Here is a 26,265-nt window from a genome sequence, read left to right as displayed (position 1 = left end):
TACCGTTGAGTCTGTCTAGATTTGAAAGAGGTATCTTTTATGGATCAAAAAAATTAGGATTTATTCCGTACGACACGCCCGACCACTAATGGTGAATTCCACTCGTAGATCTGGAGCGCTTTCCAAAATCCGCGAGGGAGGCAAAATTCCGCTCCGTGGGACCCGCTCCGTATCGACGAGGGGAAGATAAACTTCCATTTTTGGAGCGACCTCCCCCACACCCCTCCCCACCCCTTCTCCTTCCGCCGTTCAAAATGGCCGCTGCTCGAACTTGACCAGCCCACCAACGCCTCAGCCGGCTGATCTTTCCGACGACCAGTGACGACTGTCACTGCTTAGCTGCAGAAGTAACACGCGACACAGGCCGGGCGGAATTATACGTACCACGGCGCCCATGTCACAAATAGCGAAGACGTCCGCGTTCGGCACCGTCACATACCTTTCGGCCGCCTCGAAGCGGCGGGGCACGGACAGCGATTGCCAGCGGTGGAGTTCAGATTGCTAGTACGACTTTAATAAACACAGAGGTAACAAACCATCACTTGCGCGGTTGTTGCCTAACCACATCTTGCTTTATTTCACGGGAAAACGCCGATGGAATGCAGTGTAAAAAGGTAAACAATCACTGGCTGCAGAATGAATAGGCCTAACCTTGCCTCTGCCTCCGGCTTTTCTGTCGTTCTTTTTTTCGTTCTTCCTCGGTGATCACAGATGTCAGCGCTTACGATTTGCCACGCTCCACATTCCCGGCTTTTTATCCCTGATCTACGCGAGGTAGAAGCGTTCGAGCCGTCACAGTCCAAAGTAAACAACCGACGCACCCGAACAGATCAACTCCACCGACCGGCCCGCCGATCTCTCCAACCTCGCCGCGCATGCGCACCGCCGATTTAGACGGAAATCACGTGGGCCGCTCTGTCAATTTCCGGAGAGATCTGTGAAATCCCGCAGAGCAAGTTCGGCGGAGTTTGGGGCGCTCCGTGGAGCGGGCGCTGCCAGAGATCTACGAGCGGAAGATGACCAACTTGAGCCAGATCTGCGAGCGGAATATGCGCGCTCCAAATGGAGCGCTTTTGGAGCGCTCAAGATCTGCGAGCGGAATTCACCATAAGTTGAGAAGCACGAAGAGGGCGCCAAGTCGTCGCCCCCTACTCCTCGCTGAAGACATCGCTCGACTGACAAACAGGAACTGGTAAGAGCTTGAAAAACGCGCAAACGTCAAACACGACGTGCTTTACTTCTGCGTTTTTTGTCCGAAGTGCGACGTACGCGCTTATCGTTCGCTTCGTCCGACCGGAACAACGAAGGAAAAAAAGAAAAAGAAAACGCGGTCGGGTGCAGCTACGTGACTTCTGCAACTCTCTCCACCTTTACATTTATTCTTCCTCAACAGTCCAGTTTCAGTTTCAATTACAAACAATTGCATTTTTTTTTTTTTTTTTTTTTTTTACAGTGGAGTTGTTAAAGGTTCGCTGCCCCAGGATCGTGTCCGGTACCAAACTAATGTCGACACCCGCGGCCTATACAACACTCAGGTTGCCGCCGTCGCTCATAGATGGCGGCAACATTTCTTCGGAGGTAGAGTGCCTTCATACACACGCGCGCTTTTGCTTGAGTGGTGACATCTCAGCCATTTTTCCGCCCAATCGTTTTTTTATGCATTTTGAAGTACGCGCAATCCGGTGTCAGTCAGCTCGAGCGCGTAGCTTTGGCTAGTGCATAGACGCCATTTTACCGTCCAGGTCACGCACAAAATGCGCCAGAACGTCACGCGCTGGCATATTCAAGGCAACAATGGATGTCTTCACCCTGAAACAGGGAGACATGTAGGCACCCTATTCGGAGGCGTTTGGAGGAAGAAGAGCGGGAACGGAACGAACGGCGATGTGCGCAGCAGCGCGAATGGTTCCGCAACCGCCGCGAGGCCGCTATCGGCCCGTTCACACTCTTGCAACCGAGTACGACCGAGAGAGACGAGATTTGTTAAAACTTCTTAAAGTTTCTTAGAACGAAAGAACACACTGGCATTCTGGCGCCATCTATGCGGTGAACCTGGAACTGAATTTCACAAGAGCGAAGGTTTTGCGTGATTTCCGAGGTCAAATGTGCGTAATACGTATAAAAAAAGGCTCGTTTATAACGTTCACAAAAGTTTTTCGAGACAAGAAAAAGGATCATGCGCGAGAGAAACAGAAAATATGCCGGACCACCAAGTTTACATTGCTACCCAACAGATGGCGCCAGTGTGTCCTCTGGTTTAGAGTTCCTGTATATGCTACCTACGGTAGCAGAGTTGCGCATTCAGCTTCGGCGGGTGGCCGTAGCGCCGGTTTTCCCGCACGCCCTGGATGCTTTGCTCCTCACGTGACTAAATTTGGCGAATAGCGGCGCCGGGCGCGCCGCCGCGCATGGACAACAGGAGAGGAGGAGGAGAAGGAGGGCGAAAGCAGGGGAACATACGCCGGGGCGCGAGAAACGTCGGCGGAGCGACCGTAAAGGTGGCTTTCTTACACGGCGCCGGATGCTTTGCTCCTCACGTGATGGATCTCGGCGTGGCGGCGCGGGGAAAACAAATGCGCAACTCTGCTCCCTTTTCGGGGGAGCTATACAGGAACTCTACTCTGGTTGTAAGAAGTTTCAAGGCACCTTGTTCTAAGAGGTCGCAAGAATGTAAACGGGCCTTAAACTTCCACTGATGCGTCGAGCGCTTCAGATTCCCTTGCAAAAGAATAGCAGATCGCTCGCCTGGAAAGCCACCGCCGTGAACAGAAGCTACAGCTCCGCTGCTCTTCCTTTTTCACCAGAGTGAAAAGGCTAAATTGTTTTTTTATTTTTTTTTTTTTAATTAAACATATACGTGACGCTGCAGCAAAATATTTATTGGGTAGTCTTCCGAGAACATAAATAATCGCCTAATTTTTTTTTAAGGGGGGGGGGGGGGGGGGGGCAGTGTGATCGAGCGCGTTGTTCTCGCTTCTAACCGTTTACGACGACACATTGGCACCTTCCAACAGGTGGCCCCGTTCGACTTTTCCTCCTTCTGTCACGCATTATTCTTTCAACGCGAGCACGGAAGAATTATGACAACGTTATGCAGTGTCGGATTAAGGCATTTGGGGGCCCTGGGCTGAGGCTGTTACGAGGCCTCTACCTAGGACAATGGTGGTGGTGGTAACGATGACGACGGGAATATGTATATTTTTAAACTTGTTAAATCTACATATGTTTCATCGTATGATTATTGTCGAGCCTTGTTTAGATCCGTAGATTAAATGAAATTAAAGTTTTCCTTGGTGGCATTAAGGCGGGTGCGACTGTTTAGAAGCTACTTCGCAAATAATCAACCCCTCTAGCAATTTACAATACAGTAATTTTGAGGTACAAAAATGAAATCAAATAGGCATTACGGAAAATATTAGGATTTGTCGTTCACATCTAGCAACTTAACCACAAAAACAACAACAGTAACAAAAATAACACTAAATTGCTTCCGTTTAAGATGTCGACTCCGTTCATGAATTTGTTTGACTAGAATTACAGCTGGATTCATAGAGTACATGCCCGGGCCAGTTTATACAAATTGGTCAATATGTCGACTTGTAGCACAGGTGACCCTTTTGCTAACATGTCGAGTGACATCATTATTCACACACTAATTGAGTTATACAGCAACCGAAAAGGTACCTGCAAAATTCCCATTCTAATTTCGCTTTCCCTAAATGGCATGCCTCGCAAATCGACAAGTGCCACGAAAATCTAGAGCCCTCATTCTTGTAATTGTTCCAAATTATTGGAAGTGCTTTAACTTCTAACTAGCCCTCTGTTAATTAATTACTGGTGTGAACAGTGAAGGAAGTGACATAGGCAAGAAAGAAATTTCGTTGGTTGAAGCAGTCTTTATCGGGATCAAACTACTTCGTAAACGCTCTTCTAATAACTGAACCCTCGTTTCGCAAACAAACACAGACTTCCACATTTAAAGCATAGGAGAAACTGCGTGCGATTCTAAGACATCGATCGCTGTCGTTCGGGCACATTTGCATTTAAAGAATTTATCATGAGAATCGAGAACATGTTCTCTTTTTTGTACCTATACGCTGTCTTTTTGAACGGGGAAAATGTTTCGCATCAGATTTAGTATTAATCTTATTTTTAAATGCAGTAATTTAGACCTCGGCGGCCATTTTGTTTTGTGACTCAACGTTAAAAAATAAGAGGTTATACCTCAGAGGTTGGTGAAACCCTTGCAGTATTCTTATCAGACGCTGGAAGGAAGAGTGTTCAGTTGCACTGGCAGACCAGATATCGACTTTAGAGCACTTCCTTGCAGTCAGTACCTATCGAAACCTGTTGAGGGGCGTCTTAAGAGCCGGCTCCTTAAAACGCTTCTTTGTTGGTGGCTATAGGAACGGTGACCGGAAGATTTACGGGCAGCTTTTCGCTTGTTCCAAACTTATCGTTCTGGAATAAACTCCATAGGGAGTTTCGCGAAAAGGTTTAACACAACATGTGTGAACCATCTGCGTTGCTTGCTTAACGCTTGCTTAACTTACTGCCTACAATTGTCCGTAAAACACGCTAAGGGGGCCCCAGTACAAAAGAAAGCTCCATAACCGTCCTTCCAAAAAGCTCCAATAAAAAAGAAATCTAACAAGGGGCATGGGAGGCCGTGTTAAATTTTGTTGTTCTGGCACGCTCTTGTACAACGAGCTCACAAACGCCAGCTGATCTAGAGACGGGAACTTTATGGCATCCTTGTTTCCTTGTTGAGGAAAAGAGAACGAGAAGGCCATTGCGCCAGAGGCCCTTCGGAGTGTTTCTTCTGCTTTCTGCCTAAACTTTCTCAAATAAAAAAAAAAAAAGACTAACATTTTTAAATTTTCAGGGGCCGGCATGGGGCCCCCTGACAGCCTGGGCCCAGGGCTGCAGCCCCCTTAGCCCGTACCTTAACCCGGCCCTGACGTTATGAGCGGAGATTTCACTTCGCAAATCTTGCCACACCTTCAGTCTACTTATACGTATATCGGAACTATTTCCAAAGCTACCAAATAGATGCCGCCAGCGTGTTCACTCGACAAGCGATCACGAGCCGTTGTAACGCGGTCGATCGCACTCAAAATTAAAATGTGTGAACGAGGCTTCAAAGGGAGGTTTCGTTATACGAAACCTCTTCGAAGGGGCTCCAGGTTCAGCAAAACAACCCTGGCTGCACCAGAGGTTGCGCTGTGCCTTACGTGGGTCCAAGAGAAATATTGTTTTGCTGCGCGGAGGTGCGTCTCAGCATCGATGCTGATGCTCGAAGGAGTAGCTCGATTAAAAGCACTCATACTGCCCTCAATCGCGATTTTGTCGTGTATATACAAGCAGGACACGCCAATCCTCTCGAAAAACCTGGTTATCGTTGAAAAACTAGATATTCCTGAACGTTATCCGAAGGCTCAATCTGTACGAGTTTGTGACAGTCTACTCAAAGTTCAATGTCAGCCATACCGAACAAAAAGCGTCACCGATAAATCGGGGTCCACGATCGATACTACGAGCCTCGTCACAACAGGGCAGCAGATAAAGTTGTTGGCAGCCAACACACCCGCACCTCGATAAAGCGGTGGCGGCGTACGTCATTAATTCGGCGCTTATATTTATAGCTACGATACGCCGCGCTGACCAAAAGAAAGCCGCGATAAAAAAAGCCGACACGCGCAAGATACGCGGTCAATCGGGCGGTTACATGATCGCCCTCACTATCACCACAACCTTGGAAAGTCGCCCCGCGTCACGGGCTTCCGGAATCAACGATAAAGCGAATAAAAGGACGATAACGCAAAATCAAATCAGCTAAAACAAAACACGTGGCTTGTAGCCCGATTCTACTGTCCGGTGTTTCGCTACATAATATCACAATATAACATGTCGTAACATATTTATAGCCATCGACTAAGCTTCCATCCATACAGGATAAAATTATGCACCCGAAAGCTGTCACTTGGAACATCAGCTATAGGGTGTCCAAAGTCACCAAGCTTGATCTAAAATGGACCATAAAAGTCGACGCCTGCACGATAGCAATCTAAACTTTTCGTAAGGTGCATTTCAGAGGTCGATCTTTTCTTTTAAAATTAGAAAGCGTAGCTGCCTTTCTGCAAAAGATAGGTAAAGAAATTTTCCGGGGTCAACGGCGGGCCGCGACGCAGGCGACCAAGTCGAGTAGCGGGCGCACTTGGCGCTCGTATTGATAGATGGCGCTACCTCCTTATCGAAGCGGCTCGCGACCACCGTGGTTTATTTAAACGAACATAATCCTTTTATAATATACCTTTGGTTAAAAAATGAATGCGGACAATAAAATCAAAACGTAAAGGAAAAAAAAAACGCGTCTGCATAACGACGGCGCTTTTGCTGCCAACGGATTTCGTATGCGAGTCGTCGGCTTTCTTTCGCTGGTCGGCTGCACCTTCCCGACGCTGCTCCCGACGCCATCTATCAATACGCGCGCCAAAAGCACCCCACAACTCGACTCGGTCGTCTGCGTCGCCGTCCGCCGTTGACCCTGGCAAGTTTTTTGGCCCTATTTTTTACAGAAAGGAAGCTACGCTTTGTAATTTTACAAGAAAAAACCGACCTGTGAGATGCACCTTTGACGGAAAGTTCAGATTGCTACGTGCAGGCGCCGATTTTTACGGTCCCTTTTAGATCGAGCCTGGTGACTGGGGACACCCTACGTATAGTCGCTGGGAGGATGAAAACGGCAGGCAGGAGTTTCAGTTCCCCGGCCTCCAGCGCGTACTTCCTGCCTTCGACAACACCTCGACGTCTCGTGGAGTTTGGAGCGTGCACCGGCAGCCAACGAGCGCATGCCGCAGGGACGGGCCAACAAGAAGCGCTCTGTCGTCCTGACAGTGACTTTTCAAGACGTCATTCTTCACATACAATCTAGTTACGAACTTGCGCAACAACGGCTCGAACACAAGGAGTTCTACTCCCGCCGGTTTAGTAAAATCGCTACAGCATGTTTGTAGCCGTACTCAAGAGGCAAAATTTGTTCTAAATGGCGAAGACTTTCTGCTCATCCTAATGCGCCGTTCACACTCTTGCGACCGAGTACGACCGAGAGAGACCAGACCGGTTTTTAATCCTCTTACGACGTCTTAGGACCAGCTCCGCAGCAGCGCGCCCTGTCCTAAGAAGTCGCAAGAGGCTTAAAAGCCTGTCTGGTCTCTCTCGGTCGTACTCGGTTGCAAGAGTGTGAACGGGCCTTAAGATTCATCAGTGAGTTTTCGTAGACCGCGTTTCCACCTCTGCTAAGTCCCCCGCAACGAAGAAGCCGCTACTGCACCTGCGCGCCGATGACCTCGACTATAGAGTTCTGGGTATCGTAGCCGGTTGTGGAGAACGTCGGGGGGCGGCGAAAACCACCTACGAAAACTCCCTATTACTGTAAATCTACGATATTTTCCGGACTATGGTCCAAGCGGACTATATATGTTTCAAAGTCCAAATTTTACACGGCGTGGACTATCTACAGTTGATTTATTACGCGACGGATTTTGTTCTTAATTGAGAAAGCATGATAATAAGAATGTATTTATGAGACAAGGTTCTTTTGCAAGCTACACAAAGCAGGCATATGTCAAGGCCTCCTATATAAGGGATTTTTTTTTTTTTTTTTTTTCAGCAGTGGCTTACGCATTAATGTTGACTATCTAGAAAACAAAGTTTGTTCAACCAAATATACCCCCGCGGACTGCACACCGGGCATACGCTATATTTTCTTAACCCAATATCTATATGCTGCCATTTAGTTCACATAATCCGTAAAAAAAAAAAAAAATCGTTTCACTTTACAAAAAAAAAGGAAAAACAAACAAAAAAAAAAAACACGCGCCAGTTACGTAACCGTCTGGGGTCTGACGTGTCATTCAGCTTGCCGCGGCCGGAGGCCGGCACTGCCGGCCTCCTGCTCATTCAGCCGCACTCGCGGATGTTAGGAGGCTAACCGGTTTATCTTGCATTACCTTTCCCTGCTCTCGTTTCAGACTCCCTTTCACTGCAAAGTGCCCTGGGCAAGAAATGCGGCAGCGGAGCGGGCGACGTGGCCCTGTCGTTTCAGCACGTGCCGACGCTTCCTTTCAACGCGAGTGACCCCGAGCAACGCCCAGCATAATACAGCGTGTCCCCCCAAAAAATAAATATTAAATGCATTTTTTTTTTCGCAAAAATACATTTTGCATTGCCAAACGCCCAGTCGCCGCCAAACAGGAACGCTGCGGTCTGAGTTAGGTGCCAAAGTAGCGGGACAAACCGTTACCTAATTCAAACGTTACAAATGATTTTCTGAAACTTGCAACGGCAGTTGCAAGTTTCAGCCCCATAATACATTCGCGCGCTTTGTCGCAACATTTTACCATCTGAAAGTTCCAAAACTCTTTAGCAACTGAGTTGGAGACCGGTTCGTTCTGAAACTCTGGCACCTAGCTCAGACCGATAACACTACATTTCTGCGAAGACTGAGAGCTCGACGATGCGCTACAGCGGTGGAACTGACAAGTGGTGGTTTGGAGTAGCTCTTTCAGCAGGGAACAATGGGTTTTGGAGCAGAGATTCCCACTTTTGAAGCAGAGAATATTGAGCTTTCACGTCAGACAATTTGATACGATCTCTTTGACAGTTAGCCTGCGAAAGAAACAAAAAAGAGAAACTGCAGTTGTTGGAGTGTTGGGAAACTAGAGTGTCATACCTACAGGGCACCTGGCTGCTACAGATATTTATTTATATATTGAACAATTATACGCCGGTAATTTTGCAGATGTCTCAATTAACCTATTACGAGTACGGATGGCATCCTCGGTCTGTGTTTGACGTGAAAAAAAAAAAAATGAAAGACGTTTACAATTCTCTGTAATGCCGAATTAGAGTGCAGCTCTTGAGAAGGAGAAGGGGAGGGTACGGAGGGGAGGGTCACGTGTGCCGTCAGACGTGGCGTCACGTGTGACGTCACAAGGGCAGAACTTTTCAGCTGAATTTAGCGGGAAAATTTTACCCTCGTGACGCCAGAAGTGACGTAACGTGTGAAGTCACGAGGGTAAAAGTTTCCGCTAAATTTGCCACCAAATATTGCGGGAAAATGTGGCCCTCGTGATGTCACACGTGACGTCACTATGGGAAACGTCCCATAACGCAATGACGGTTACGCCGACGGCGACGTCGCTCAAGCCGGAAACGGCCGCCTAAGAGCTGCGCTCTAAAATGTTTTTGGCTACTTTGTAGGGCTTGTATGACAGTGACGTAATTGTTGCGAGTTTGACATCTCACCTTTGTGTTAAATGTGTCTCAAGTTGCCCTCGCCCGTATTCAACCTGCTACTTTTTATAGAGCATGCACCTAAGCGGAGCACATAGCTACTCTAACCGATCACGAGTAACGCTAGCTATTCATTGCAATCGATGTGAGCACCGTTCTCATAAAAACCGATAACTCTTCGCTGAGCACGTGCAAGTAATGAATTTTGGGTTCGAAGCAAATTCAAAGTGCATAGTGGTTTCGGCATAATATTTTTCAATCGAATATTGAATAGTAGCTACGCCTTTCTCCACGCCTTTTACTGTTACACCATGCATACACAAAACTTCAGCTAAACTAGCGAAAGTTGATCCCAAGCTTCTAATTGCCCACTTATAAGCTCCGTTGAATTTAATCTAGCTATATTTATAGACTGTGGCCTCAAAAAGTCCGACAACTACATTGGGATGGCTAGTAAACGAAATATTTTACATAAAATTAAACCTACGAGGAGCCCAGCCATACCTAATTGAGGGAATTTAGAAATCTTCTTGCTATATGCAAATATTTCCTTCGACTCTGAAATAAACATTAAAAAAAAACAAGCACAAATAATGAACACAGGTGGTTAGAACATCGCTGCCTAACGCATACCCTTGCATAATAGCCACAGTTAAATTTTGAAGATTTCATCTGCAATGTAAATATCAACAACGTTTACAACTTTTTTTTTTTAATACATTTTTCGCGCGCGTGCACCAGACCGCTTGAAAGGTGTGTTCTCCGTCTAAGCGCGCGGCTCGGCTGCGGCGAAGAGAGTCGCGAGATCGCGGTGTCAGCTCCGCGGGTATTGCTTCTCCGCAGTGCACCGGTGCTTGAGGAGAAGCGCACTCAAGGGGGCTAACCCGCCGCGATCTACACTTTGAAAAGTATGAATATCGCAGTTCATTTTAGACCGAATATCAGATAGCATAATATTTGAAACTACTATTCGACGATTCCAATATTCGCGGAGCCTTAGTCTTCGCACATAGTACATAGGCACCCAAAACAGAAAACTGTACTTTTTTTTTAATTTTCAGTGGCATCGCCAAGAATGTCACGTGCCAGTGTTTCCTTCTCGAGAACAGCTCCCCTTTAACGCAGACAGGGCGCAAAATGTTCACAAATACAGCATTTTGAGTAGCATATAGCGGGCTGTTCGTTCAAGCGCAGTTTTGCGCAAATGGCGCTGCAGTTACGACACTGCGCGTAAATTGTATTTTTGCGCAAAAAAAAAAAAAAAAAAAAAAAAGCTTTTTTTTTTTTTTTTAAGACACTTTGCGTTTATTGTGTCGGCTCAGGTTTATGCATAGAGTACATCGGAGGACTATTCCTCGAAACGGAGAACAATGGGTCCTGGATAAAATTAATAAATCTGGCACTTTTATTTAAAGATATACAGATTAATAAAGAAATAATTACCGCAATAATAGGTTGAAGGTTTTATGGCGCGAAAAGCAACGCAATAGCATTTATAAAGCAAAAGCAATGCAATAAAATGAGCATTTCTAGTATTTCAGTAAGTGCTTTACACGACAAGTTTTACGATGTTGATTGTTTTGAAATATCAACGTTTGTATAGTAATTGTCTTTTCTATTAAAAAAGATGTGCGGTCAAAATAATAAAAAGAAAGAAAAAAATCAACTAGACATCTATGCGAACTATGAACCACTTGATTTTCGTGGTTTCTTAAATATCGTGAAAAAAACAGACCACGCGCATAGGTTGCCCGTGCTTACCGAATACACAGTCCATCACTCCGGATAGCAAAATATTCTCCAACCCCGTTCTTGGAGAAAATTCGCGAAATATCCAGACCAGTCGTTTGCAAATGGGAGTCCGCGGACCCTTTGGGGTTTGCGAAGGCATTCTAGGGGTCCGCGAAGCCCTGCCTCATCAGTCAAGCCCGACAATAAAAGTTGTACTTTTTCAGGTCGAAAAGAAATATTTCAGTTTTCGGGCGAGTTTTCTCGTGCGAATTTCAATAAGAGAGGTATACTTCACACTAGCCCTTAGTTATATCCATTTATTCAATAATTATTACATTTAACGTATACATTTCCCTTCCCCTCACCACGAACGGGATCCTCCATCATCTCCGCCGATCCACAAGGGGTCCGCGAAGCATCGATGGTCGAGAACCACTGATCCAGACCACGAAAGAATTGCGCAGCTTTACTTTGTAACTCAAAGGCTTACGTTTTCGAGTGAATCAAACATGGATGGCACGTAGCAACGTTTCGTTTCATGTTCCACGTGTCACACCAAGCGGAAATACGGGAAATATCACCTTGCAGAGACCAAGAGTCGTCATTGTGGTAAGCAGGCTCAAAAGAGAACCCTGTGGGGCTACGCATATGATAGCCAGAGAGTTTGAACGCTTGCCATTGAGTAGAACTGATTGCTTTCTTTAAAACAAAAAAATAATCGGTGAGCCATGCAAGCACGTGAATTGGAATGTTTAATGTTGAGAATTTATTAACAATAAATGTCTCAGGTACGATATCGAATGCCTTCTGAATGATCAAGAAATATGCAATCTACTAGAAGCCCGCCATCTAAAGATGGAACGTCGCGGTAAAACTCAACCAGCCGCGTATCACAACATCTCACCACCAGCCCATAGCAACCGTGAACCTATTTACCCACAAATCGACAGCAATTTAGCCAAGATGAAACAGAACGCTGCAAGTGCACAGGATAATGACACGGGAGCCGCAAGGTAATACAGTCCCCCGCGTTTTCGTTTTCTTTAGGACAGAAGCACATTGCGTATGGGCACTGCAATAACATGCGAAACACAATGCCACAAACGCTTATTACGGTAATAGCTTGTTTTTGTTATCATTCTGTCGGCAATGTGGAGACGCAATTTGGACCCCGTTGCACAAGATGCCGGCGCGCATCTGAGAACGAGGCACTCTCGCCCGTACCCCAGCTTGAATTGGTGCGGCACGCTGTGCTGGCAGTCAAACTTGCGTCACCGCTCATCACGAGCGGCCTGCAGTTCGGACTTCCGCCGATCCAAAGCGGCACGGGTGTCACGTTACCTTTTGGGAGGAACGCCTAGTCACGTGACGCGTTCTTAGTGTCAGATTGGCTAGGGTGTCCCGTAGCGTCCGTTGTGGTCCCTCGTCAGGTGAAACAGAGTAGAGGTCGAGAGAAGCCACGGTTAGGCGATCCTCAAAGAACAATGCACGGTTTGCAGTCTGGTGCGTCAGGTAGCGCGCCCATGAAGCAAATACCGGACAGTTTTATCTATTATTTTCTTTTTGTTCTTTGTTTTGCGGTGATAGTTGTGCGCTAGTGCCCCTTTCTGGCGGGATCTGCACGACGCGTTCTCTTCGCGGCGACCGCCAAATTTCAGAGGGCATTCGTAGTCAACCCTCCTCGGGTGCTCGTGCGACCGGTTGTGCTTTCCGAGTGACCTGACGCCCACGCAATCCAAGCAAGTCTCCTTTCTTGTTCAAAAGTTCCCCCGCCAAGACGTGTGTAGCTTCAAAGTCGGCACGACCTGAAAATGCCGAACTCGTCTACTAAAAAAGCGAATCTCATAAAGAACAACCTTCAAAAACGCAACAGAAACCGCTGCAATCGCAGCACAGTTCGTTGTTTTTTTTTTTCGTTTTTTTTTTTCGATTTTGAGAATTGTGCTTTATTTTCCATTGTGTAGCACTTGTCAACTGACATATTCTTTAAAAAAAAAAAACGAAAAAAAAAAAAAAACGGAAGCGGGGAAAACGATATACTCTACAACGACCGATATCTTCGTACACCGACACGCATTCCCACGCCTGATCCGGTGCAGTTTATGGCGCACCGTGAATTCACGAGGGCGCCCATCAAACCATTTGGCCAATCTTGGCCGCGACACGATCACATGGTCGTGTTGCCGCGGGGTCGATCGGGATCTCGAATTCGGCTCCCGACGCGCCGCTTTCTCTCCTAGCCACTGGAGGGCGCTGCAGGCGCCCCCGTGGCAGGCGAGGAGAAACCTCCTCGCCCATCGACAGATATACTCGGTGGGGCAGGGGGCGAGAGGCCTCTAAGAACTCCGGACGAGACCGAGACGCAGGCAGGCAAGTGGGTGGCGACCGGATCTAGGATATCGCGGGACGCGAGGCCTAAGGGCCTCCTTTGTGTTTAGCTTTAGCCTGAAAGTGCATTTGTAAATAATTGTGTAATGTAGCTTGTATTTGTAGTTTAGATTGAGTGTTTTGTAGTGTTGTGTTTTATTGTACGAATAAACGGGGAGCGGAATCCCGCTCCCGTGAAAGAACCAGGCTGGACTCGGTTCGTTGACGGACCACGTGGGAAATGGCGAATCGGCGGCGGTACGCGATTTCCTACAAATGGCGCATCAACGTTGGGGCAGTCGAGCCGTAATTACGGTCGCAACGTCCGTCGACGACACTGCGTGGAAGTTCACGCGGGGCGGTCCCCCTGGTTGGCAAGTTTATACCGCGGCACTGCGAAAGTGGGAAGGGTACGTCCAAACAACTGTTCGAGATGGCCACGGGTAATTTCGCCCTCACGGATTTAATGTTTTTGGCCGACGTCGCTACATCGACGGGGCTGGCGGAGCGGAACGGCGCGGCGATGACCGCAGCGCCGAGTCCGGACACGCCGACGGTAGCGCCGGTCGTGTCTATGCCGCAAAGCACAGAGATGTCCCGTGAATCCACGGCGTTGGTTGCGGCGTTCGCTCAGGCCTTACAGAGCATGCAGGGGCAAACGCCGCCGCCAAGAACCCTCATCCGCATTCCGGTGCCGGAGTACAGCGGACACAGCGATCGAGCTCTGAGCGCGACCGACTTCTTGCTGGAAATCCAGCGATATCGGAAGGCTACCGGCCTGACAGAGAAGGAGACGCTAGGCAGAGTTCTGCCGGTGGCTCTTGTAGGCCCAGCAGCCAGGTGGCATCGCCTTGTGGGCGAGTCAGCCGGAACACTCGACGAGTTCACGGCCCTCTTCCGACAAGAATTCTTGCCGGCAGACTACCTGCCAAGAATGCGCAGGGAACTGGAGGAAAGAACGCAGGCTCCCGCTGAGCCCTTCGGAGAGTACTTGCGGGCAATGCAGGAACTCCTGCAGATCGCCGATCCGAATGCTACGAACCAGGAGCAGGTCGAGCGGGTGGTGAGGCAGGCGCATCCCACCTTCTCGCGGTATCTGCGTGGGCGCCCATTCGGAAGTCTGAGTGAGCTCGCACAGGAGGCGCGCAGGGTTCAGGCCGACATACTGGCGGAGCGCAGGTACCACCTTCCCCCAGCACCAATCGACACGCTCGAACCCCGATGCGCGTGGCAGGGGCCGGTGCCACGTGGGTATCGACGGGGGGAGGCCGCAATGGCGGAGGCCAGCGGGGAGCCGAGCGGGAATCCCTGGGAGCTCACGGATGACGCCTTGGAGCCAGGATCGCGCCGAGGAGGGAGCGCGGCCGTCCACGCGACGGAATTCCGTCCGACCGGCGCACCACGGATCGCCGCAGCCCAGGAGCAGTCTGCCGCCGACCCGCTGCCACAAAGGGGTGAGCGCATCGGACGTCCCACTGGGGAGAATCCTATCCCAGGTTGGCGAGGCCGCTGCTTTCGGTGCCACGAAATCGGGCACTATAGGCGCGACTGCACAAGGGAGATTCCGGGAAACGGAGGAGGCCGCCGATAAAGTTATCGGCGGCGAAACCGACCAACGAGCGGGTCCCCGACACCCCTTCGACCGTGTGCGTGCCGACGGCGTATCGAGTCGGAGCAGCGACAAGCACCGCGGCCCCATTTATTTCCCTGACGGTGGCGGGAAAGGAGTTCGCAGCTCTTCTGGATAGCGGGGCTAGTGCGTCGCTAATTGGGGACGAGGTCCTCAGGCATCTCCAACAGAAGTCCGTTCGGGTGAGGCATGGGGAGACCACTTTCCAGTTGGCTTGTGGGTCGACGACTTCGAGGGGAGCAGTGCGTCTCGTGGTACGTTGGAATCAACGCGCGCAGAGACAGCGGTTCGTCCATTTGGCCGGGCTGACAGTGCCCATCATTCTGGGACGGGATTTTCTGGCCCACACTGGCATCATCATTGACGTGGCAAGTGGCGGGTACCGAGAGGGGGCACATGCACCCCTTTCAAGTTTCCGAGAGCGCTCCATGGGGGCCATGGCGGCAGCGCTGGGAAAAGCGACAGAACAGGAAAGAACCGACCGCGACGACGCCATGCCCATGAGTCACCCAACTCCGAGCTCCGCCGAGCACTGCGACGAGATGGGCCACCCGTTGGCCAATGCCGATGGACTGTCCGGACCAGAGCGAGAGAGGTTGGCGGCTTTGCTGCACAACTTTGACGAAATGTTCACCGAACAGCCGGGCTGCACTAAGCAGGTGCAACATCGCATTGAAACTGGGGACGCACGCCCTTGGAAGTCCAATCCGCGTCCTGTGAGCCTGGCGAAGCGAAAAGCGATAGATGCCGCAGTCGATGAGCTCCTGAAGTCGGGAATCATTCGCCGGTCATCAGGACCCTGGGGATTCCCGGTGGTTTTGGTGCCCAAGAAGAACGGAACATCGAGACTCTGCGTCGATTATCGGCGCTTGAACGCGGTGACCGTAAAAGATGCGTATCCATTTCCGAGCATCGAAGAAATCATCTCGAATCTGGGGAAGGCGAAGTATTTCACTACCCTCGACGCAAGCAAAGGCTACCTCCAAGTGGAGATGAGCCCGGGCGACGAAAGCAAAACTGCATTCGTGTGTCACCGAGGCTTGTTCGAGTTCACTCGGATGCCGTTCGGATTAACAGGTGCACCGATGACATTTCAGCGGTTGATCGACGGAGTGCTCGGAGATGCCAAGTGGCAGCACGCGCTCGCGTACCTGGACGACATCATTGTGTACTCGGAAACTTTCGAGGACCACCTTCGTCACCTCGAGGACGTGTTGCGCAAACTACGAATCGCCGGCCTCACACTAAACCCGACTAAAGCTCAAATTGGAGCTTCTGAGATCAGCTTGTTGGGATTCCGGATCGAGAGAGGAAAAGTTTCCCCCGACGCGGACAAGTTGCGGGCGATCTTGGAGTTCCCAGTCCCTACCGATGTCGGGGGAGTGCGCCGTTTTCTCGGCATGATAGGATACTACCGAGCCTACATCCCGAACTGCGCCGCCATGCAGGCACCCCTCACGCAGTTGCTGAGGAAAGCTGCTCCCTGGAGCTGGGAGGCGCCGCAGGAGGAGGCGTTCCTCCAGCTGACCGAGGCCTTGGCGCGTACAGCATCCCTCAAACTGCCAGACCTGAATAGGCCCTTCACGATCCAGACGGACGCCAGCGACCAGGGACTCGGCGCGGTGCTCCTGCAGGAGACAGAGGGAGAGATCCGCCCGGTGGCATTTGCCAGCCGGGCGCTGAACCCGGCGGAGAAGAACTACACGGTGAGTGAGCGCGAATGCCTCGCCATCATTTTTGCTCTTAAGAAGTTCGATCATTATGTCGAGGGGACGGAATTCACGATCGAGACGGACCATATGGCCCTCGCGTGGCTCTCCCGAATCAAGGAACCCGCCGGAAGACTGGCGCGCTGGGCCTTGACACTGCAGAAGTACGAGTACCGAATTCGGTACCGGAAGGGCACGACAAATGTGGTGGCCGACGCGCTCTCCCGCGCACCCGTGGATCCCCCACCGCGCGAGGCAACAGACTACGGAGGCGGGGCCATCCCCCAGGAGACGGGAAATCCCGCCTCTCGCTCCGCTCCCCACTGTGGCGGCGTCGCGCAGCTGGCTGAGGCGATTACCTCACTGGGACCGGCGTTCAACCGAACGGAACTGTACGAAGCACAGCAGAGCGATTCGTTTTGTCGCGCTATCTTCGACCGGCTCAGGCAAGAGATGGATCCTGACCAGACGGGCGAAAAGACGCTCCGGCACTCCGGAACACCGAGAGGGCCAAGTGCCACCGCCCAGGAGTCAGACATTGAAGCAGGTGAGCTGGAGTCTTACCTGATCGATGGGGACGGCGTCCTGCTGCGCTACTTCCCGGAAGAGAGCGATTCAAGTGAGTCGTTCAAGACCGTGATTCCCCGCGATCTCAGAGTGGCAGCGCTGCGTCACTACCACGATGCGGACGGTCATGGCAGTGCACCGAAGTCGTGGCATAAGCTGCGCCGTTTCGCTACCTGGCCGGGCATGAAGGGGCAGCTGTGCCGTTATGTCCGTAGCTGCGCAGTGTGCCAAGAGCGCAAGCCCAGGGGCGGCAGACCACCCGGCCTGCTCGAGCCCATCGTGAGTACGCGGCCATGGGAGATCGCGGCCTGCGACTTGATGGGACCCCTGCCGCGGTCAAGCGGAGGCTATCAACATGTGTTGGTAGTCACTTGCCACTTCACCGGATTCGTCGAGATGTTTCCAATGCGGAAGGTGACAGCCAAGGGAGTCCTGAGCAGGCTGTCCGAGGTCTGGTGTCGCTACGGGTTCCCCGAGAGACTGGTGAGTGACAACGCCTCGATATTTTGCTCGAAAGTCTTCGCGGCAACCTGCCAGGCCCTCGGGATTAAGCATTGTAAGACTTCGTGTTACCATCCACAAGCAAATGTGACCGAGCGGCGGAACCGCGACATCAAGCCGCTGCTCGGGGCGTATGCTCGAAAGCAGCGGGACTGGGATCTGCATTTGGATTCGATTTCGTTTGCATTGCGGTCCAACCTCAACCGCAGCACTGGGTTCACGCCTGCGCTTTTGAACTTCGGCAGAGAACTCTCTACGCCGACCGATGCGGTTCTTCGCCCGCGACAGAGCGCGGCCAGAGCGGTGCCCTCGTACGAGGACTTCGCAACGCGCACAAGAGAGCGACTGTCGCGGGCGCTGGACGCCGCCCGCGGAAACAGGGCTCGCGCGCGGGCGGAGCAGAAGAACACCTATGACAAAGCGCACCGCGATGCGCAGTTCGAGGTGGGCGACACCGTTCTGCGGCGAAGTCACGTGCAGAGCGATGCGAGTAAGTTCTTCTCGGCGGCGTTGGCCCCCAAGTGGGTTGGCCCCTTTGTCATCGATTCCAAGAAGTCTCGACTGACATACACGCTGAGGGACCAGAATTCTGATCTCGTCCGCGGGACAGTTCACATCGGCGAACTGAAACCCTTTTTCCCCAGGGAAGGGGATGAGCCGGTCAAGCGGCCGCAAAGGGGCATTCGCGGGCGCCAACGATCTCAGGAGTTCCTGGGACCACCGCGGCACAGCTACAACACGCGTAGCCGGAGGCAACCCGATGGAATCGGAACTTCGTAGAGTGCGTGGCCCGGGAAAGGGAAGAAGAGGGGGGAGCGATCCGAAATCGGCGTTCCCGGCATTTTTTTTTTTATTGTTTTTCTTTGTGGGTGGGGGGAGGGTGCCTCGGAACCCTCAGTGTTTGTTTTCCTTGTTTGTGCTTTGAATGTTTTTTGTTTTTTTCTTGTGCGTCATCGCCCCTGCGGCTGCTGCTTCGAGACGCAACTTGGTGTGCATCGAATGGTCCTCTCTGGGAGGGATGAAAGGAGGAGTCGCCGTTTGGACAAACACCAGCTTGGGCTGAGCTCCTCGTCTTCTGGCAGCGTATTCCCCGGCAGGAACCACAGCTCGGGGAGCCTTGTGGGATGTCCGCGACGCCACGCAGGACGCCGGGGTGCAGTTCTCAGTGACACTGGACTTCCAGCCCCGCATCGTTCCGGGAGGGCGGTCGCAGCTGGGTCGCAACCACAGTCCCTCTCCGGTGCACCACTCTGTGGAGGGGCCAGTCTCATGGTGGCCAGGCACACTGCTCAAGGACCCCGTTGCCCCGGAGGCCGCCGCCAAGCCGAAGTCGACACAGTCTACTGTGAGGTGTGTGGTGGCCGCGCACCCCAGGTCTCGGGCGAACTGATGGACCTCAGTGAGGACGACCCATGGGACCAGCGGTGTGTGTGTGCGTGTGGGGGGTCTCCAGGCCAAACCAAGCGACGGTGTTCCCAGCAGCCTAGCCGTACGTCTGAATTCCGGCGTACTTCGATTTTTAGGAGAGGGGAGTATGGCGCACCGTGAATTCACGAGGGCGCCCATCAAACCATTTGGCCAATCTTGGCCGCGACACGATCACATGGTCGTGTTGCCGCGGGGTCGATCGGGATCTCGAATTCGGCTCCCGACGCGCCGCTTTCTCTCCTAGCCACTGGAGGGCGCTGCAGGCGCCCCCGTGGCAGGCGAGGAGAAACCTCCTCGCCCATCGACAGATATACTCGGTGGGGCAGGGGGCGAGAGGCCTCTAAGAACTCCGGACGAGACCGAGACGCAGGCAGGCAAGTGGGTGGCGACCGGATCTAGGATATCGCGGGACGCGAGGCCTAAGGGCCTCCTTTGTGTTTAGCTTTAGCCTGAAAGTGCATTTGTAAATAATTGTGTAATGTAGCTTGTATTTGTAGTTTAGATTGAGTGTTTTGTAGTGTTGTGTTTTATTGTACGAATAAACGGGGAGCGGAATCCCGCTCCCGTGAAAGAACCAGGCTGGACTCGGTTCGTTGACGGACCACGTGGGAAATGGCGAATCGGCGGCGGTACGCGATTTCCTACAAGTTGTAGCATCATTCTTATCCTGTCTCTTTTTTTGTTTTTTTAATGTGGAGCCAGCCCACACGTAAGACCGAGGCAACGATACTACGGAATGATACTGACCCCCCTGTGACATTTTACCTTCACTGAAAAGTCCCAACCGAACTTTCCATCACGCCAACCGCGTCCTGCGCAATATAAAGCGGGCTCGCGCCGCTTCTGGATACTGTCTTCTGCTACCGTTTTGAGCAGCGTGGCAGAAAGCATTCCTCAACGATCACAGCTGCACTTCTCAACGCCACGTGTTACCAGAAAAGCAGGAGGAAATTCCAGCACCTCGCGACTGAAACTAAAAAAGCCACAGCGCTACAGAGACGAACGCGATCGAGAAAGCATGAGAGCAAAGCGGACACAACTACCAAGGACGAGAATAATGATCATCCACGTGTGACGACCATCGGCGCATGAATACGGCGAGCAGAAGCGGATTACAAAACGGGAAAACTTCGAAAGAAAAATAAGATGCCTCGATCGCCAGTCGTTGACCTCACGTAACTACAGTGTTCGCGTTCAGCGACGAACACTGACGCTTTAATTTTTCTGATTCTACTAACGTCACGTGTAGTGCGAAATTAACCGAAATATCAGACATTTCATCAGCGCGTGAAATACACCGGTGCGCGCGGAGGACGCGCAGAAGCCGAATTTAAAGAGCAAACGTGTGACGTGTACTTCAGTTCCCCACAGCCTCCAAACGAACGCACGATTCTGGCGTATCGAAAGGGTTAAAGAAAAAAAGAAGCCCACGTGGTATAGTAACACGCCGACTGTCAAATTGCAAAAGACGCGTAGTTCAGACCACAACGGATGACGACATATGCCGTCCTTTCTAGTCGTTTACGTACGCGTCGATCGCTCGAACAAAAAGCACGAACATACAAAGCAGCGCATGCAAATCATGACGCGGTCATACAAAGGCAACTCAAAGTATACACACCGACTACTTATGCGAGCAACTAAGGACAGCGTAAACGACGCATATTAGATAGCCGGAGGGGCCGCACGAAAACACGAGACAGACACGACAGAAAAAGAATGCCTACGAACCCAGTGTCTTGAAGAAAGAGTTTGAATGGACGACCATGCCGACACTGGAGCGTGTAGCTCGACGCTACGAAGGGAGAGCAACGAACACGTCTGGGACGCGGACAATACTGTAGCAATGACACCGGTGAGGTGCCGAGGCGATGGTGGCACAAAGAGTTAACAGGATGGACGATACAGGAACATACGATCAGAGATACTAGACACGCAAAACGGACTGACACGAGCACACACGCACTACAGACACGTCCCTGGCTCTCAAGCGGAGCGGCTGGTTTGTGCTGTGCGTCTGTGAAATGGTGAGGTGTGCGTGGTGTGCGTGCGAAACGCATAATTTGTCTGTTTTGCGCAGGTAGCGCCATCTAGTAGAGGCAATTGCAATGCAGTTCACCGAGTACTTCGGCATGTCGCCAGATGGCGGGACATGTAAGCTAAAACTAGGGTGCCTCGATGTCAGCGTTTATCGAGGCACCCTAGCTAAAACACGAATTGCCAAAGCTCTGAGGCTGGCAACAGAAAGAATAAAACCTCTGAGGCTGATTCAAAGTAAAAGTGCTGGATATTTGGATCTACAAAATATGGTGCCTTTTGCCTGTGTTTAGGCGTAGGCAATAAGGCACCACACAGCACTCAGTACAACACACTTTGTTGCATCCAGCGCAGCCAGTGCGTGACGAAGCATAAACAAACAACCCAAAACAAATATAAAAAAAAAAGACAACAACGATGTTATCCCCAGCTAACCTAGTCTCCGCCTTTTTTTAACAACCTTTGGGCGGTGAATATGGTGAAATTGCGCTAAAGCATTAGCCGAAGCTATGCGCTGAGCTGGGTGACACGAAAGACCGTGTATTGACGTCACTGTAAAAAACATTTAAAAAAATGATAATAAAGAAGAAAGTATCGAGTGGTAAAATGGTTGCGATGTCATTCGCTTGCATGTATGCACGGTAGTGCATACATGCAAGTGCCTCAATGGAACAAGAGTAAAAAGTCAGGCGGTCTGAAAAAATGTTCGATTATGGTGATTAGTACGCACCGATGTTGATCTGTGCATCTCATGAGTATCCATAATGAAACTATCACATGGATGAAGAAAGTATAAAACAGTTAAAACAGGAACGACACAACCACATCATTCATGAAAGATGTGGTTGTGTCGTCCCTGTTTTAATTGTTTTATTCTTTCTTCATCCATGACTTAAACCAACACGCTCTTCTCCCAAGAAACTATCACGTCCTTGAAATAATTCGTGAGGTTCGGCCAGACGGACGAAGCACTTAATTTTTCAATTCCACGAATTGAGTGAAAGCCACCATCAGTATCGTTTCCCTAACAGAGGGAGACTAATTCTATTTTATTTTAAATAAATGTGGGCTATATATATATATATATATATATATATATATATATATATATATATATATATATATATATATATATATATATATATATATATATATATATATAAGAGAGATTTATATATGTATGTATGTATATATATATCCTTTTTTTTTTTTTTTTTTTTTGCGCTGTGGCGCTAGCTGGTGCCGGGAAAGGAACTCGGATGACCATTTGAACCGGTGCGCGCGAGGTACGCGGGCGGGCAGCGAAGGGAGGTTCGTCTGCTGTGGTGGGAGCGCTTCGCGATCGGACTGGCTCTCAGGGTTTTGGTATCCATAGAAAACTCGCTATGTTTGGAAGAACTCTTTAAATATAAATACATCTCGTCGCCACACCGTCTGCTGCGCCAAGTGGCGCGGTAATTCTTGGAAATGCGCGGTCAAAAGTTTTGGATACCCGAACGAAAGGAAAGGTTCGCTCTTTCATGTTCCGTTTTCAGTTAAAAAGTATTAAAACTATGGGGTAACAAAGGGCGATCATTGGGCGATCATTGCCTCAGGGCAATGAAAGCAGCTGATTTCTTTGAACAAAATTTAGAATAATGTCGTAATTTTTGTTTTTATAATGTCATCTAAAAAAAAAAAAAAAAAAAAAAAAAAAAAAAAGTTCTCTTTTACGTTTTTGTCTGGATCGATCTTTTTACGATCGAAACAAATTGCCACAATGGCGGTATAGCGCGATATTCCCTTTTATTGAGTATTGAGCGGGTAAACTTAACGTGATTATTGACTCGTCGCAACATTAGATGATAATGCGGTTTTATTTCCGCATTCCCTCCGCTCGGTTTTGCTTTAGCCACGCCTGTTTGGGCAGTAGAAAACGCACGAAAGACTTGAAAACCTCGCTTTCCACACTAATTGTTAGATTTCTTAACCTTTCCCTTTCGTAACTTCCAAGACGCTGACACTTTTTGCAGCGATCACCGCAGTCATCCGTGAAATTTATTTACCCACTAGAAGTTATCGACGCAAAAGCGCGGGACACGAAAAGCTAACAACGTGTGTCAGCTACTTATTTATTAGCTAAGTTGGACATGCAATGACTGGCGATCATAATTTTTTTTTTTCGTTTTATGTCTCCAGTATTTAACGTAAAAAGTAAAATGTCATTTTGATAGAATGGAATTAGAATGTAATGTAGGGTCGTCTCTGCAAAACTTGAAATATTTCAGATTGGCTAGCTGGCTGATACGGACTCCATTTACACGTCCCGCCCGACCTGCATCCAGATGAATGCACGTGATTTGCCTCCTGGGCAAGTCTGCGAAGACAGCGACTGCTCGAATAAACCTGTGAAGACAACGGCTCCATTCAGCCAAGCTCAACGCATTGCAGAAGACTGGACCACGCTAAACTTCACATAGAAGATTTTTGTGAGTCACTGTACCAACATCCTATTTAATAAAATAAGCGCAAAGGAACAACGATCGCATATTTTATTGCGCGCACGTCGCGTCTCAAGGCGCACGTCACACGTCACATGTCAAGCCTTCACATGTCAAGGCTCATCAAAACTGCGGTTTAGGAGTCATTAAAACGAACTCTTAAAACGGCTGGATTATTGCGGGACGTACGTACGTACAGCTATATACGGACAAAGGTTGTGAATGCGGTTCATATGCAAGTATCAAAACGTCTATTGCACGAGGTTTATCAATTATAATATGTAGTTCCAACATTTGGTCATCTAGATTATCAGACTGTCAACGTTCGTCAACAAGCGACACAGCAAAGCTCGATTTGTAATATGATTATCGATGATGGATGCGCCAGTCACGTTTACAGTCAACTATTATCGGCACACCACTATCGCAATTTCTAAATACAAACCGAATACCCATATCCAAAGATATACCCGTCAATTCAATGGGGAACTTTAAATCTGCATCCGAAGTCAAGATTATTTGTATGATACAGATGTCTCTCTCTCTACTTTTTGTTTCATGTCGGTTTAATTTTTGTTCATTCAGATTACGTCCAGCGCAGGGTTAACGGCTATTGCGAATAGAAGAAAATGTGCGCAAATTCTGAACAATAAGAGAAGGATCACTTCTGCAAACGCCATCAAGTCGAATTCGTGTCTGTCAGACGCGTTCCAGTTAAGTTCACAACAATCACAGTGAGTTAGAAATACTGAGAGAGAAAAATCGGTAGCCCTTTTAGGCAAAGATTTTAATTCACATCTTTATTTGTGTGTATCATCATATTTCGGACTCGGGACGAGCTACTAATATATTCGGCTTTGTAGATCTTTTCAAGCACAGCGTATTTTAGGGGCGAAGCTCCTTATGGTCTACCCTTGTCCGGCGTCCGTGCTCATATAGATTGCCATTCCATCTGTCTTCCTAAAAAAAGAAAAAAATGTTTGCGCAGTCGACAGGATTCGAACCTGTGCGGGGAGACCCCAATGGATTTCTAGTCCATCGCCTTAACCACTCCGGATTGCGGGACGAGCTCTGAGATGTGGTAGTAGCTCAAAAGCTGGAGATGTCATGGATGAAACGTTGCATGTAGTCGCTCAACGTCTATACAGGAGAGGGCGCTGCGGTCAAATGCGTATATAATCGCATTAAACTTTGCATGCATTGGCTCAACGTTCATAGACGAGAGGGCGCTGCGGTCAAATGCAAAACCACTGGCTCTGCATTTCGCCGACCACAAAGCAGTAATAATGAAGTCGAAACGCAACCTGGAACTCAGCACTATCTATGAGCAATAAAAAAAAATCAGCACCATCAGCATTACCTATGAACAAAATTAGTATCATTAGCACCACCAGAGCTTCGCCCCAATCAACATCATTCACCACGTGAAGACGCGGTCATTTTTTTTCCTTTTTAGTTGAACAAATAAAAAGGAAAGGTGTGATCATTAGATAAATACAGTCTTCAATCTACAATTATCTGGATTGGCGGACATTATGTGGACGAATAACCTTCACAATTAGCTAATATTTAAAGCCTGTTAAATAAACTTTTAATTACTTGTTCGATATGTTATGTGGCAATTGCAGTATTGGGCAGAAATTACTACTAAAGGCTAAATCAATCTGGGCATTTCGCAGAATGACAATTTAATGCCTATTCACAAGACAATCGATCGATATCTCAAAAGGTATTGGAATATTTAATAACAAGTTTTTGTGTCCTGATTTCGAAACTTGTGCAGAAAAAAAAATGACCCGAGCCCTCTTTAAACCTCTTTGAATCAAAAACAAACACTCCCTACAACACGTACATACACTGCCTACAGATAGCCCCGCTCAAACTTAAGTTTATGCAAGGTTTGTTTCAATGTGTACATTTCGAACTAGAACGTCAATGACCAACCGCAGTAACAAGAAGCACTTCGACTTTCCTCAGAAATACCCGGTCTTCCCTTCCATATATAGACTATTATCAAATCCATTACTCTAACGTTAATTTAAGAGAATAGTTTCCCATTAAACATTTGGAATGGCGCGGTTACGTTGCGTCATTATGCGTCACACGAAGAGTATGACGTGCCAACAGAAATGTCAACATGGATCCTTTCAGTTAGTGCGCACTTCCGGTTTTTACGGCGGGCGATCGACCCAAGTAAAAAAATGAGCGGTACGACATACGCAAAAGTTGTGAACATCTGGCTAAATGGGGAAGTAGATAGAAAACACCACGCCTCCTCTGGGAAGTGTTATTAACATACAAACCAAATAATCCAACACAGACCGAACATTTTTTTTTTTCCAATGCTACCTTTTTTTGCAAAACAATCAGCGTTGAACTTAAGTTCACATTAAAAAAACAAGAAAACCGGCCGAGTCTGTTCAAACCGGGGAAACATGATTCAGTCGTTACAACGGACTTAAAAACGTGGATTTCATACACGCAAATCACGGAGTTCACGAAAATTACAATAATACAC

At 49.1% G+C, this 26,265-nt stretch overlaps 1 protein-coding gene across 2 annotated transcripts in view; it reads right to left on the bottom strand.

Annotated features, from left to right (window-relative positions):
• LOC120843711 (long-chain-fatty-acid--CoA ligase 5) overlaps positions 1-26,265 on the bottom strand; it is a 183,136-nt gene that overhangs the window by 95,221 nt on the left and 61,650 nt on the right. Inside the window, exon 1 of one of the 2 annotated variants that reach the window (XM_042292463.1) lies at positions 20,962-21,295. The exons of the other annotated variant lie outside the window; for it this stretch is intronic. Within the exon in view, the coding sequence (XP_042148397.1) occupies positions 20,962-20,998 (37 nt within the window). The 5' untranslated portion in view covers positions 20,999-21,295. Of the gene's footprint in view, positions 1-20,961; positions 21,296-26,265 lie in introns of those variants that run through there. 2 annotated transcript variants of the gene reach the window in all.

The sequence above is a fragment of the Ixodes scapularis genome, unplaced genomic scaffold, assembly GCF_016920785.2.
Source record: "Ixodes scapularis isolate PalLabHiFi unplaced genomic scaffold, ASM1692078v2 PGA_scaffold3__209_contigs__length_174095766, whole genome shotgun sequence".
Lineage (NCBI taxonomy): Eukaryota > Metazoa > Arthropoda > Arachnida > Ixodida > Ixodidae > Ixodes > Ixodes scapularis.
Note: the sequence above shows the minus strand (reverse complement) of the source record. Positions and strands in the feature narration are given on the sequence as shown.